The sequence below is a fragment of the Stenella coeruleoalba genome, assembly GCF_951394435.1.
Source record: "Stenella coeruleoalba genome assembly, chromosome: 20".
NCBI lineage: Eukaryota > Metazoa > Chordata > Mammalia > Artiodactyla > Delphinidae > Stenella > Stenella coeruleoalba.
Genome location: NC_137166.1, coordinates 4274812 through 4289661, shown reverse-complemented (window position 1 = coordinate 4289661; position 14850 = coordinate 4274812). Strand labels below are relative to the sequence as shown.

At 49.6% G+C, this 14850-nt stretch overlaps 1 protein-coding gene across 1 annotated transcript in view; it reads left to right on the top strand.

The window, feature by feature from the left end:
• USP10 (ubiquitin specific peptidase 10) overlaps nucleotides 1-13966 on the top strand; it is a gene marked incomplete at its 5' end in the record, with an annotated part of 69732 nt that extends 55766 nt beyond the window's left edge. The window contains 6 exon segments of the mRNA XM_079908161.1: nucleotides 462-561; nucleotides 1344-1521; nucleotides 4702-4867; nucleotides 7703-7847; nucleotides 9141-9206; nucleotides 12379-13966. Of these exon segments, the coding sequence (XP_079764287.1) occupies nucleotides 462-561; nucleotides 1344-1521; nucleotides 4702-4867; nucleotides 7703-7847; nucleotides 9141-9206; nucleotides 12379-12566 (843 nt within the window). The 3' untranslated portion in view covers nucleotides 12567-13966.
• Between the last annotated feature and the right edge of the window lie 884 nt (nucleotides 13967-14850).

Here is a 14850-nt window from a genome sequence, read left to right as displayed (position 1 = left end):
TATAATTTGGGTCCTTTCTCCTGTGGTTGCCCATCATCGAAAATAAAAGGAGACATACGGGGCTGCTAATTTTACAACTTGCAGTGGGAATGGTAACCCCCGGGGTTGTGCATTCTATTTCATTTAAACAAAAAAGCAACTTATAAAATAACTTTTTTCTTATAAAGGTAACATACTTATTGTAGAAAATTTCGAAGATACAGAAAAGCAAAATTAAAAAGAAATCCCTGTTCTATTGCTTAGAGATATTTAATCCTCCCCCGCTCGCACACCCAATCTTCCCCACTTCACACATCTTAACTGTCCAAAGAAAAATTCATGTGATTTTTGAGAAACACTTTATGTTAAATCTTACTGAAAATTGAAGAGAAGGCATAGTTTGTATATGCAGGTAACACATTCCGTGCAGGTGTTGAAGAGTAATTGGTTAAGATTAACGTGACCCTGTTTGACCTTCTCAGGGTCGACAAGAAGATGCTGAGGAGTACTTAGGCTTCATTCTAAATGGACTTCACGAGGAAATGCTGAACCTGAAGAAACTTCTCTCACCAAATAATGAAAGTAGGTTATGGTGTGCTTGCTACAGAATTGGGTAGAACATTTTCTTAAGAATTATTCTTAAACAAATGCTATATATATGCTCATATAGTAAGCTGCCTTTCCCCCCAACAGTCATTCGCCCTTCAAAAATCACTTATTTACTCATTATGATAACTAGTTACTTTTACATTGCTTATTGTGTACCACTGAGAATGTTGTGTTTGTATATTTCAAATACATAAATGTATTTCCAGAACCTCTGCTTTTTCCCCTTCAATTTGTAATTAGGAAAATGATTACACGTAGAGAAAAACTGAAAGAATAGTTCGGTTGCCTGCATAACCGCTGGATTCCACAGTTGCTACCGTGTCGTCCTTATTGATCTCTCTTTCCACTTCCCCAGCCCCCCCATGACATTTTTCCCCAAGGGATTCAAAATCAAGTTGCACATGGCAGTTTAGTTCACCCCAAATGGTAAAGCATGGGTCTCCTGAGATAGGGGTGGCTCTCCCACGTGACCCGAGTTCTTTCGCAAATGATGGAGTCCGACTGCAGTTACACAGTAGAGTCGGCCTCCCCGTCCCACCTGAGTTCGTCTCCAGGTGTCCCACGGCATCTTCTGTCGCCGATCACACCAGCAGGGAGATGCCGTAGCGTCGCACACATTGCTTTGTCCTCAGTGTAGAATACACCCTGATCTCGCTTTAAAGCTCCAGTGGACAAACCTGTGGAGGTGGTTTATGTAGAACTTTTGTTTTTTGCTCTTTGTGTGAATAGTAGCCTAAGCAGAGTCTGCTTTTCAGAACTTACTGTTTCCAATGGACCCAGAAGCCACTCAGTGAACGAAGACGAGCAAGAAGAGCCAGGCGAAGGAAGTGAGGACGAATGGGAGCAAGTGGGCCCCCGAAACAAGACTTCGGTCACTCGCCAGGCGGATTTTGTTCAGACCCCCATCACTGGCATTTTTGGTGGCCACATCAGGTTTTAAGCTTTTCTGGAATAATTTAGCATTTGCCTTTTTCAGGGTTTTGCCATTTTGCTGGAGGGGGGAGGTGTAAGATTTGTCCTAAGAAATTTGGGACTGGGTGGTTTGCCTTTGCTCCCTGTGCCCGCTCTGTTCTTGGACTTGCTGACGCTCGTCCTGCCGGCCCCACGGCTCTCACACGACCCACGGCGGCTTCCTGCAGAGGGCGCTGCCCCCGCCTGTCTGCCAGGGGCTCCCCACCCCTCAGTGACACTGACATTCCCTCCATCCAGCTGCTCACAGCCGGGTAGGAAGAGAAAGACAAGTTAATGGAAATACATGTTTTGTTAAGAGAAGAAATTCATGCATCTGATTGGAGGAATTGTAGGCACGGGAGCCAGGTGAGCTCGGAAGCTTAGAGAGTGCAGAGGGAGCTGCTTGTACACAGAGGAGGACGTGTGGCCTTCTGGAGTACCTGGGCACCTCCCCTGCCCCAGTTCCCTCAAACTGGCTGCCCTTTGCTCATTCATGGAGTCCTAGAAAGTTTTTTTTTTTTTTTTTAAACCCACATTTGTTTATTTCATTTTGGCTGTGTTGGGTCTTCATTTCTGTGCGAGGGCTTTCTCCAGTTGTGGCAAGCGGGGGCCACTCTTCATTGTGGTGCGCGGGCCTCTCACTGTCGCGGCCTCTCTTGTTGAGGAGCACAGGCTCCAGACGTGCAGGCTCAGTAGTTGTGGCTCACGGGCCTAGTTGCTCCGCGGCAATGTGGGATCTTCCCAGACCAGGGCTCGAACCCGTGTCCTCTGCATTAGCAGGCAGATTCTCAACCACTGCGCCACCAGGGAAGCCCTAGAAGGTTTTTACTTGTTTACGTTAGAGCCGTTCAGTACCACCGTTATGTGGAGTTCAGTAGAACTTGCACTGACTCCGAGGACCTCCTTACTCATCCAGAGTCTGAAAGGACCGCATTATAGCATGATTTCCTTCTGAAGACCTTACAGCTTCACCTACAGGAGTGTGTTTTTGGTTTTTTTAGTGAGCCTCTTAGCCTTTCGTCATCCCAGAACAAGAAGTAACACCCTTTTCAAGGCATCGAAAGGCAGTTCAGTCTCTCTGCTCTAAAACAGTTTAGGTTGAGCACCTTGCAACAGGCTGATGAAATCCTCGGACACGTGCCCGACCCCCTCCCAAGCTGGTCACACGACACTGAACCCGTCATTTCTGTGCCCTCGCTGTGAGCTCGACTTGGCAGGCCCCTTCTGTTGTGGAGCTCGTGTCAGCCTCCCGACGCCCAGCCCCACCACTGGGGCTGCAGCTCGTTCTCGCCAGATGCAGAGCCTCGGGAAGGGCCCTTCTGGGAGAGGAAAGCGGGGCTCCAGTTGGGTGACCAGCAGTGAGAGGAGGCTGTCTGCGCCCTTAACTCTTTGTTAGCCGAGCAGCCTGATGTTGTCCCCCTCGGGGTGCTCACTGAGGGTGGGGGAGAAACGAGGGCACGGCCCAGCGGCTGTGTCGAGGGCTCCGTGTTTGTGGGATGGCACAGCAACCGGATTGCAAGGCCACAAAGATCCCAGATGCGTTTGAGAATAAGCAGTGGGAAAAACCAGAATCCACTTTGGAGAAATTTCTGGCTTGCCCCAGCTGACTCTTCATGGCCCTGCAGCCTCAGCCTCTGTAGGCCCTTTGCATTGAAATTGGGTGTTGATTTTTTTTTTTTAAACTGTAAAGCAAAGATACAGAACTACTCCTTGTAACTTAGGAGCTGCTTTTGTGTGTGTAGTAGGCACCATTGAGCATGATTCTTAATGGTGTGTGGCCTGCGGGATCTTATTTCCCCGACCAGGGATCGAACCCAGGCCCCTAGCAGTGGAAGCACGGAATCCTAATCACTGGACCACCAGGGAACTCCCAAGCTCCCAACTCTTTATTCATTCAATAAAGAATGAATTCTTTATTCAGACCAACGGAAAGGTTTTCTCCTAAAATTCACGCTCTTTTGTTTTTTGTTTTTGTTTTTTTTTTTTTTTTTTTCGGTACGCGGGCCTCTCACTGCTGTGGCCTCTCCCATTGCAGAGCACAGGCTCCGGACGCGCAGGCTCAGCGGCCATGGCTCACGGGCCCAGCCGCTCCGCGGCATGTGGGATCTTCCTGGACCGGGGCGCGAACCCGCGTTCTCTGCATAGGCAGGTGGACTCTCAACCACTGCGCCACCAGGGAAGCCCAAATTCGTTCTCTTTTGGTGCTTTTCCAGTTACCCCAGAAAGACCAGCACTTTTCTCCACCTTGTCCACCCTTTTGGTAAAGTCCAGGCCCATTACTGCGGTTCCCACTATTTTCCCACTATTCCTCTCTGGAACCAAGGGAACGGCCGCCCCCTCAAGGCTTCCTCCTCACAGGGAGCCTGGAGGTGCTTCCTGTGCTGTGTGTCGGGAAAGCAGTGTGTGAGACGGAAAGCTGGCAAGAGAGCCGCTCACCTGCCCTTCGCAGCAGTCTGACTACCTGTCCACCCCTTTTATTCGTGTATAAACTGGGGCACTCAGGCTGCAGAGAGACAATCCCACGTTGAACTCCTGGACATCTCCTTGCTGAGGCTACGTGAGACGTGGGCCCAACACAAATTTTTACTCAGAAAGACTTGGACAAAGAAAAGTGAGATGAACACCCAGCTAAGGAAGCAAGGCTTAGCTGGCAGCCGCCTCCTTGAGGGTGGTGGCCACTTTCCTGTCGCACACACCCTGCTCCCCTTCCTTTGTAAAGTCGTTTTCATAGGGGAATTGCTATCCAAATCATTCTTTTTACCTCAGGGTTTCCTCTTTTTTATTACAACAGGCTGTGACGCCTGAGAGGATAAAAAGTGTCAGCATTTTGACTCTGGGAAGATGGTCTCCTTTGCTAATCTGTGCATTAAATAAAGTGGAGGGGGGGCGTTTGGAAGGTGAAATAGGTCTTCTTCCAGAGCTATTAAGCTGGGAAAATTTTCAGCTGGTGGATTGAGTTGCTAGAAATTCTTTCGAGGTGGTATTGAGTGGAATTATTTTAAAATTCTTCAGTGTGTTTTTAGCATTTCTGTTCTCTCTGGTCTTCTGGCAGTGATACTGAATAATCTCGCTTGCAGTGTTTGTTCCTCTTGTCCTGCTGCATATAACCTCAGGGCGAGTGGGAAGGCGAGCTCTTAGATGCGGTGTGTTTTCCACTTTCAGGTCTGTGGTTTACCAGCAGAGTTCAAAAGAATCTGCCACCCTGCAGCCGTTCTTCACGCTGCAGCTGGACATCCAGTCGGACAAGGTACGCACCGTCCAGGACGCGTTGGAAAGCCTGGTGGCACGAGAGTCTGTCCAGGGTTATACCACCAAAACCAAACAAGAGGTACGTTCACAGTTGGTCTTGCACCTTTATCCAGAGGCCCTCTGGGGTGGGCGAAAGAGCACAGACTCTGGAATGAGGAGAAGTGGGTTTCAGCTCTGCCTCTCAAATCGGTTGCTTACCTTTTTTTTTTGGACTGGAAGTTTCCACATTCTGAGAATGAAATGGTTGATCCTCCCAACTTCCCTTGGCTCTAAGTCATGAAACACAGGTCACGATCTTTGGGGTTATTTATTCTGAGCTGTGTTTCATTTGCTGGCCATCCAGTCATGGCACCGTAGAGTGAATACCACCTCTGACAAAGGCCGATAGCTCGTTCACATTCCTGATACCATAGAGCACAATTTCATGAGATGGTTAGGATATAAAAGATGTTCTAAAAGATGTTCTGATCTGGTTTGCATTTGACTGCAGATCTTCAAGGACGTTGAAACATAGAAAGTAATTGTTCTGGTGCCTGTTACTCTTTGATTTGATCTGAGAAAAAGATAAAGTCTTGAGTCTTTCAGCGTTCAGGAGTCAAGAGGAAGCACGTCAGCTCCGTCGAGAGAGGCGATAATTCTCTGCTCTCTGAGGGCTTGTTAGCTGCTGGCCGTCCAGATGCGCCAGTTAGGCCCGACTTCTCGTCCGCAGTAGAGCGCGCCTTCTCCGTTTTGTATCCTAGGTCGTGGCTGTGCATTCATAGAGGTGTGTTGGGGAGATGAATGTAGACTGGCTAGGGCGGTGCCCTTTTGAACACTTCAGAGTGTTCCTGTGAGGCCCGATTTCAGTAGCCGTGTGTGATGGCTACAGGGTGAACCAGCACGGCCCAGTGTAGGAAACCTGCCAGCACCTCGTGGGGCCAAGGGCCCTGCCCTTGCCTCGCAGCTCGGGCTCCATCCACGTGAAGAGGAGCAGAGGCGGGGTGTGGAGAGCTTCTGTCCGTCTGCTGTGGGTTGGTCAAGCCAACCTCTCGGGGCATCTGCAGAAGTTAGGCCTAGCTCTACCCCGTGTTTTCTGATTGCTTCTCGTGGACAATTTTGTTCAAAAAGTAAAAGTGGTAGGAGCCGGAAGAGAATCCCGGCAGTTTTTCCTTAGAGAAATGGTGGAACTTAACGGGAGAGAGAGAGTGGGTACTTGTTCTCGGGAGGCCGGGTCATGTACTGGCTGTGGGACTGTCCACCTGCTCATCTGGGGCAGCCATGACTCCAGAGGTGGACTCGCCATCCTGGCCCCTCCCCACTGGAGCCACTGATCCTGCTGGGGAGGGGGGCACCCTGTCCCTGCGCTCCCAGGACAGCCCTCTGGGGATATGTCTGTTCTCCTCGTTTGCCCCTGCTGCAGTTAAACTGCTGTTTGGGCAGAGGTGGGTGGGGCGCGATGACTGAGGTAGCGGCGGCTGTGGTTGTTGGCCCGGGGTCAGAGGAGGGTGAGGAAAAGGTGATGGATTCTAGGTGGCAGGTTTGCAGGAAGGAGTCACGGAAGAAGTGGCATCTCGGTGGAGCCTTGAAGACGGCAGAGAAGGCTGCTGGCCGTTCTCGCTCCATGGCTGTGGAAGCAGGTGTCTGAGGAACGAGCTTGTACAGCATGTCTGTGAAGAGCAAGTAACACATTTTCTGGAATGTGATTTTTTAATTTACTTTTCAAAGTACCTACTTGAATTTTATTAGGTTTTTAGGTCAAAAGTTGTTTTTCTGTGGGAACACAGGAAGATTGTGGGAAAATATGATTATACAAAATACTAGCTAAACAAAAAGGTCTGGGTTTGTTGGGTGTTAGAAAGTGTGACTCAGTTTCTCTGGAAACCCGGAACACTCAGTTAAGGATTTGAGATTAGCCCCTTAACGAACAGAATCGCGCGTCACTAGCACTGAGAAACCATCCCAGAGGTACTTTAGTCTGACTATCATTTTACAAGTGAGGAAGCTGGAGTCTTACATCGTCATCGCTGGTTTTGACTGTGGAACTGGAGTCATGCTTTTCTTCATTCACAATTCTTGTTGGATGTGAGACAGTGGACTGCAGAGACTCAATGGGAATGTCGAGGTGATCGGGCCATTTCCATGCCTGGGACCTCAGTCTGGGTGGGAAGACAGGCCCGAAAGGGTCTTCAGCCCTAATACTAATAAACCAGGTGGCGGTGACCGCTAGGCTCGCTTCAGGTACCTTCAGCCAGATACGCGTGTAGTCCTCCGAAAGCTTTCTGGGTGTTTATTATATGCCGCTGTCTTTCGGATTGTTATGTGGACAAGTACTTCTACCGAAAGTATTCTCCGTCTAAATACCGGAAGCATCAACACATTTGCAGATACAGAGAACAGTACATAAAGGGGTTAAGTTTGCTTGTGAAGATGCATTTTAATAAAAAGCAGCGTTCAGTAGACCGTGAAAGTTCATAAGGGGCATTTTGAACTGATAAAAGCGGAACTGTTATAAAACCAGTGGTTACACTAAATAGCCTTGGAGTTATCTAGAGCGTCTAATTCAAGAAACACATTGCCTTCAGCTTTATCAGTACTGTGAGAGTTATTAAAAAAATAAGTTAATACATACGTAATTCAAGGTATTACTAAGTTAGCTTCTAAATGTTTATGCCAATTTAATGCCCTAGGACAAAGGTTCTTAACTTGGCTCGGGGACCTTTGGGACCCCCTGCAGTTGTGTCTGTAGGGATATATGCACTTTTCTAAGAGGAAGGTCAGTACCTCTCAAAAGATCCCATTCGATTCTCCAAAGACCCTGTGACTCAGGAAGCTTTGAGAAGCATTGGCCCGGAACATTTGAGTCTTGGAGCGAGAGGTGAGGTGGCGTCCGCCGCTCGGAGTAAGATGGCGTTTCCTGTGTGCTTATGTGTCTCAGGTGGAGATCAGTCGAAGGGTGACTCTGGAAAAGCTCCCTCCTGTCCTCGTGCTGCACCTGAAACGGTTTGTTTACGAGAAGACAGGTGGATGTCAGAAGCTTATCAAGAACATTGAATATCCTGTGGACTTGGAAATTAGTAAAGGTAATGACTGTAAGGCAGGAGCGTCTGTGACGGCAGTCCTGGAAGCAGCCAGCTTCTTGATGCCTCAGCGCTTTCTGTGTCATGTCAGGATTCAGAAGCTCTTTCATGACTTTTTTGTTTTAAATTTCTTGACTGTTAATAGACCTTTAGGTTAAAATTTCTCACTAAAATGGCCTTTTAAAAATAAAGGCAAAAATAAGCCATATGAAAGTATTACTAGGTGAGAAAAATACTAAATATAAAAAGTTTATGGGTCAGTGGTAGGAAATACTCTTCCTCACGCTAGGCGTTAACAGCTGTGTGGAGCAGCCTGCCTAACTGGGCCTTTTAGCGGGTGGGGAGTGTTTCCCGCGGGCCCCGGGGCTTCCCCTGCCCTCCGGCGGCAGGGACCCTGGCCTTAGAGCTGCAGCCCCAGCCCCGGGTCTCCGCCAGGTCTCCGGGGCTCGGCAGCTTGGGCACATCGTGGTGAAAGCACCTGGTTGTCTTGCTAAAAGTGAGCTTGAAGGAAAACTTTCCAGGAAAGCTTCAGAATTTGTGAGAAATGTTCTGTGCAACAGTGAAGTTCGATCAGGAGCGTAACGAGCTAGAGGCGATGCTCCAAGTGTCCGGGGGCCTGGAGAGCAGAAAAGAGCACATGGGCCGTCGTCCCTGGTCTCCTGGAGGAGCAAACTGCCGTCCCCCTCCCTTCTCCCTCCCCACGCTGCCCGGCACTGGGACCTGCCGGGCAGTGGGCCTGGGATCACCATCGCTTCACCTGCACCCAGGCGCGTTGCATTTCCTTCCCCCTAAGATTCGGACTCTGGCTCTCAGCCCTGTTCTCACGAGTTGCCACCTTCGGCTGATAGGTTTGCCTCCTGTGCCAGTTCATGGTCCGTTTGAGGACCGGAAAGGGGAAGAAACGCCAGCCGAAAATCATCTTACTGTTGATTGGAGTTTTGTGGTCTGACTCACGTGTAAAACATTTTAAACCTTAGGCTTTCCAGGGCAGCTTTGCTTTTGTTTTTTTCTTTCCCATTTTTTAGAGCATCTGCTTGTAAGGGGTTTCTAGCATGGGCTAGAGGCTCAGTATATGCCCCTGTCCTCTGATGGGTGGGCTCTGGTGACCTCCGTTACTACCCTGCAGCTGGTCTTCCTCGCTGCTCAGTTTTTATGCAAATGGGGGGATGGAGTTGTGTTTGATCTCCCTGGTCCGCTGGGTGGGTTAGCTGATTGGAGGCTGCTGTCTGCCCCTTTCTGGGAGCTCTGTGTGTCAGCGCTTTTATAGATTAAAGCTCTTGATATTTTGTTTTTCAGAACTGCTCTCTCCAGGGGTTAAAAATAAGAATTTTAAATGCCACAGAACCTATAGGCTATTTGCAGGTAAGTCAATTTGTACGACATTTTCCTGTGAAAGCAACGATGAAAAGGTTTATACCCTGGCACAATTTTGCTGTAATGCCACTTAACGTAGAGAATAGATTATTGGTATCCCTGTGGACTTCATAAGTCCGGAAATCATTTGAAAATGTGCGTTTTATCTAAAATTTGGTGTGTTTGGAATTTGACAGACTATTCTCTTGGCTCTAAAAGCTCAGCCCAACGTGAGACGTCGTCTAACACGACTGTCTCTGTCTTGGAGCCAGAGGTGTGGGGTTGCCAGGCTGGGAACCCTCCCTGCCGCGGTCGCGGTGCCTGTAGGAGTGGGCGCTGAGGCGTGGCCGCAGCCAGGCTAGGGGAGCGCGGGCTCCTTAGCCGCCCACGACCTCCTGCCCCCGCCCCCCGGGCTCCCCGCGGAGCCCATCCACGTTCTCCGCCTCCTGTCCGTCCCTCCTCCTTTCTCTTTCACAGCCGAGTCTTTTGCGCCTCTGAGGCCTTCTGTGTCTTTGAAGAGCTGCTGATGGCAGCGGTCGTGTGTGCGCCCTGGCCGCTGGTCTTAGCGTCCTCCAGCTGCTCCCCCGCGCTCCTCTGTGTTGCCTGGCGGAGCCTGGCTGTAGCGGCTGCTGTTTGTTGGCCCTCACACGCTCATGCAGCCTTTTCACGGGGTACTTTCTATGTACTGTCTCATTTAGTCCTTACAGTGTCCTGGGAGGTATGTGGCGCTATCCCCATTTTGTAAAAGGACAAACTGAGACTCGTGGAGGAACATTGGCCGCTCTGTGCCCTTAAGCGGCAGAGCAGAGCTTCACACTCCTGCCCTCGTCCACCCCTGAGCTCTTGGGATGTTGGATTGGGCCCTGGTCGTTGGGTGGGTCGGGTGCCAGGTTAGAAGGTGTTGGGCCCGGTTGGCCCTTTCTTCCCACCAGGACCTGCTCCCTCCGACTCGCTCTTCTCCCCGGAGGTGGCTGATCACGGCCTTACCCCAGCCTGCTGGGACCTGGTGGGCAACACACTCCCGGCGTGTAGCCACCCTCCCCCTGACCTGCCTTGGGCTGGCAGCTCGGAGGCCTCTCTGTGGTCTTCCTCTGAGACCAGAGGGCCCCCAGGGTCCAGCCTGGCTCCCTGGGGTTTGGCACTGAGGTCCCAGGGTGATGACGTGTTTCTCCGAGTCTCCCTGCAGCCTCCCTGGGGTCCCTGTCAGGGCAAGGTGATGATCAAGGGCAGGGTTAGCAAGTCTTGTCTCCTGGTCAGGGGGCCCTGGTGTGAGTGCACCCCTACCACTCCCGCCCGCCCCGGCCCGGGGCTTCTTCTGGAGTCGCTCTCGCCTGCACCCCTGAATCTGAGCCTTCTAATCTCAGAAATACGGTCACCGGATTGGTTGCAGTTTTCTGTAAACTGTGAGTAAAGAGGTGCTTTTAAAAATGGTTTTGATTGCGGGACAAAGAAAATCAGTTAATATAGCGCGTGAGCTTTTGGAAAACTCATTCTCAGCTCTGCTTCTGTGACGTGGGCTTGCCGGGCGTCTGTGACACATCACCGTGTTAGGTACAGGTCTGCTGCTTGAGAAACCTGCATACGGGTAGAGCGCTTCTCTTCTGAATATTTAAAATGAAGCGTCGTAGAGGAAACGCAAATCAGTTAAACCCACAGGTCCTTTAAATCCTACTGACCTGGGCACTTTAAAAAACCAAAACCAAGTCTGGTAGGTCTTAGAGGTGAAAATCCAGGACAGACGCCCCACAGCTGGATTTGGGGTCAGAGGGACATGCTGGTGTCGGGGCTCCCCTTGCCCTGCGGCAGCCTGTCCATCTCTGTGACCTGCAGGACTCGATGCAGCCGTGAGCTGCTGCTGGTTCCGTTGCTGGTTTCCCACTTGATGGCCCAACAGTCTTGCTGTCCCTCAGCGACCAGTCGCGTTCGTCCCCAGCGGGCCAGGGCCTCAGTGTTCTCTGAGCCCGAGCAGAATGGCCTCTGCGCAGAGCCCGGCTCTGGGTGGATTTGGATGTCCCTACAAGTGGGGGAGCGCGCTGACGTTCAGCCTATTTATTGCTGAAATTTCGTACCAGATTGTGCCCCTCTCTCCAAGTGACTGTCCTTCATGCCACTCACGGCAACGCACAGCTCACCCTGGCCACACTGCAGCCCCCCTCCCCGGAATGTCACTGGAGGCTGTTTCCCTTACACAGGGTCAGGTCTGCTGCTGGCCCAGCCACCTCCCAGCCCCTTCTCTGCATAGAAGGGGGAGGATGTGCCCTTCCACTGTCTTTAATACCTTTTCAGCATCTTCCGACAGTTATATTTGTTTTACACCTCTGACTAAGGCTTCCTGTTTGAATTACACAATTTTAATGAACAAGGACATGGCAGGTAATTTTTTCTGTTAAAACATGGTAGTAGAAAAATTGGAAATTTTTTTTAAAAGAAAAAAAGAGCAATGACCGGTGTCTGCAGGGTGACTCAACTGCCCAGTCAGCCCAGCTAACTGCGCTGGCGACCCTCCTGGGGCGGTGCTGTCCTTGTCACGGGTGACAGTCCACAGAAAACCTCAGATTCTTGTTTTTTTCATGTAATGTAAGCATATTCTTACACCGCCAAAAACTTTTAATCAGGTCAACGAAAAAATTCACCTTCTTGTAATGTAATGCACTCAGCATTCCTTCGAGTGTGAATATAGGCTTTTCCATGTTTTCACTTTGTCCAAGATTCAGATACTCTGTTGGAACAGTCTAGAAGTGGAATTGGCTGGATCAGGGCCTGATGTTTGGGCCTCGGTGTGCGTTCCCAGAGGGACATTGGCTGATGGCTCTGCAGGGAGCGTCTCTGTGTCCTCCTTCCTAGGGGACTGTCTCCTGTATCAAGTCTTAAGGCGGCTGACGAGCCTGCCTACAGGGCTGACAGATGGGACGACCCCATTAGTTGACATTTCTTTCATAGTTTGTGAGGTATTGAGCATTTTAAATATGTTATTAAGATGTAGATGTATGACTTTGTATTGTAAATTGTTGAACGGTTTTGAGTTGAAACAGCATTGCTTTGTATAACCCCACTTCTCTGTCCCACCTGCCTTGGTGCCAGGCCTTTCGTGGGACAGGCAGGTCTGTGGCGGGGGCAGGCGGGCACCTTAGGCGCTGGTGTGCGGAGCCGCTCTCACGGGCGCCCGGGCCCTCTCTTGCAGTGGTCTACCACCACGGCAGCAGCGCCACGGGCGGCCACTACACCACGGACGTCTTCCAGATCGGTCTCAATGGCTGGCTGCGCATCGACGACCAGACGGTCAAGGTGATTAACCAGTACCAGGTGGTGAAGCCCGCTGCCGAGCGCACAGCCTACCTCCTGTATTACCGCCGCGTGGACCTGCTGTAGCCGCCGCTGTGTGTGCCCGACGCTGCTTGTAGAGCACCGGCTCTCACCGACTCCCCTCCTCTCTTTAGTGGCTCTTTAGAGAGAAACTCTTTCTTCCTGTTGCAGAAATGGGCTAGAATGAAAGGAGACGCCTGGGGTTTGTGCACAACATAGTTCATGTTGACTTCTAGCTTCCAAATCAAAGTCATCTGGTCGAGACAGACTGTCGCCTGATTTAAGCAAAAACACAAAATCCACATTTCCGAAATAATGCCAATTCCTGAGTAAGAAGGGGAACTTGCATTTGATTCCCAGTCTAACTGCATAGTAGAATAAGTCCTGCACCAGCAACAACACTTGTAAATTTGTGAAAATGAATTTTATCTTTCCTTAAAAAAATAAATTTTTTAATCCATCACACTTTCTTCCCTCACCCTTTAGTTTTTGATAAATGATAAAAATGAGCCAGTTATCAGAGAAGAAATAGTTCTTACTTCAAAAGATAAACAAACACATAAAACGAGTTGCTGGTTCCTAATAGGAAAAATACCTTTTAATAATCGTGCGATGAGAAGCTGCTTACGTACACGTTGCAGATCAAATACTTGGAGTTAAGCTGTCAGTCACATAGGTGGGTGATTGTAACTTTATTGCCATTAAAAGATTTCAAATTGCATTCATGCTTCTGTGTACACATAATGAAAAATGGGCAAAATGATGAAGATTGATAATTCCCTGCGTCTGCTGTCTAATTCTGCTGTCTGCTCTTCTACGATGCCGCGTCTCTAATTGTACACAGTTAGTGATAGCTAGGAGTATAAAGTTGTCGCCCATCAATAAAAATCACACAGTTGGTTTAAAGCTGCGTGTGTGGTGTTTCTTTGACGGCAAATGCCTTTTCCAGTAACCGGAGTTCAAGTGGGCAGGACTGGGCTGCTGGAATTAAAATAAGCCCTTGGGGAAGCCTGACGTGTTCCTGAAAGCTTACCCAAGCCCTCAGATGATTCTTGTTTACTATTTCCAAAGTCATTAACTCTAGTGATTCGGATAAAGGAATTTTTTTAAATCTTCAAAGAGCAGAAAAGAGGAGGTAAGCTCTCTCTCCGTTGTTTTGTCCCCTGCATTGCTGAGTTCAAGGAGGGGACGGACGTGGGTCAGGGCTGAGCATCCTTGTCATTGCCTGCTACCGAGCATCCTACCTGTGCCTCAGATGCCACCTCCAGATGCGGAAAGGAAGCCTTTCGAGATGGAAGAGATGAAGAGGAGAGCCGTCATACACGTCAGCTGCTCCCGGCAGCTCCTGTGCCCGTGGCACCCTGGTTCCAGAAGGCCCTGTGCAGGCCGCTCGCAGTAGTGTACTGGGGTCCCCAGAGCAGCGGGCTTATGTGCTCCAAGCCTCTCCCCGAAGCTGTTCCTCTTACCGTCCTCTGTTCCTAATTGTAGCCATGTGCCGCTGCAGGTTCGGAGCTTAATTTTAAAATTACAGTACTGTATAGCATAGGGAACTATACTCAGTATTGTGTAATAATCTAAAGGGAAAATTATCCGAAAAGGAATATATACACATATATAACGGAATCACTGTGCTGTACACCTGAAACACAACATTGTAAATCAACATACTTCAATAAATATATATTTGTATAAAAATGATAAAAACGTGCAGTTCTAACGTTGCCCCCTTGGCCCGCCTGCCCTCCTGTAACCCTACTCTGATTTGCTTAGCTACTTAGAAGTCATCATTAGCCTCTCATTAAAATAATGTACAATTCTTATGGAACATGTGGACTTCGAAAGCTAAATTAACTTTGGGGGATGCAACCCACACCAGCAGTAAACCAGCCACACGTGGAATAAGGAGCCTGTTCTGAAGCCCGGCGTTGAGTTCTGCATTGTGATCCGTGAGCCAGGTCAGGTCCGATCTGTACAAGTGGCTTATCTGTCCTGAGTATGCAGCCTCCGTAAGCGATGTTGGCTAAAGTGTCCCCGTGAGTCAGTGAACGCCCTGTCCAGAACAAGGCCTCTCTCAGGGATCTGTAACAGGAGCCCGGACATACAGTGCCGTCGTTGGTGCACCAGCCTGCTTCCAAGTGTTAGAACACATCTCGTGCATTTAGATGAGGAAATTTTCCCTCAAATGTCGTTCGAGGGTCTCTACATAATCATTAAATTGCTAAGTTACATATTCTGTCAAGCCCAAAATATGTTGGAAACTGAGATACTAAGGCCTTCCTTTGGAAGGTCTTGTCTCTCTCAAAAGTGGTTAGAGATGAATTAAGTGCAGTGGGGCATCCAGTGTCTCGGG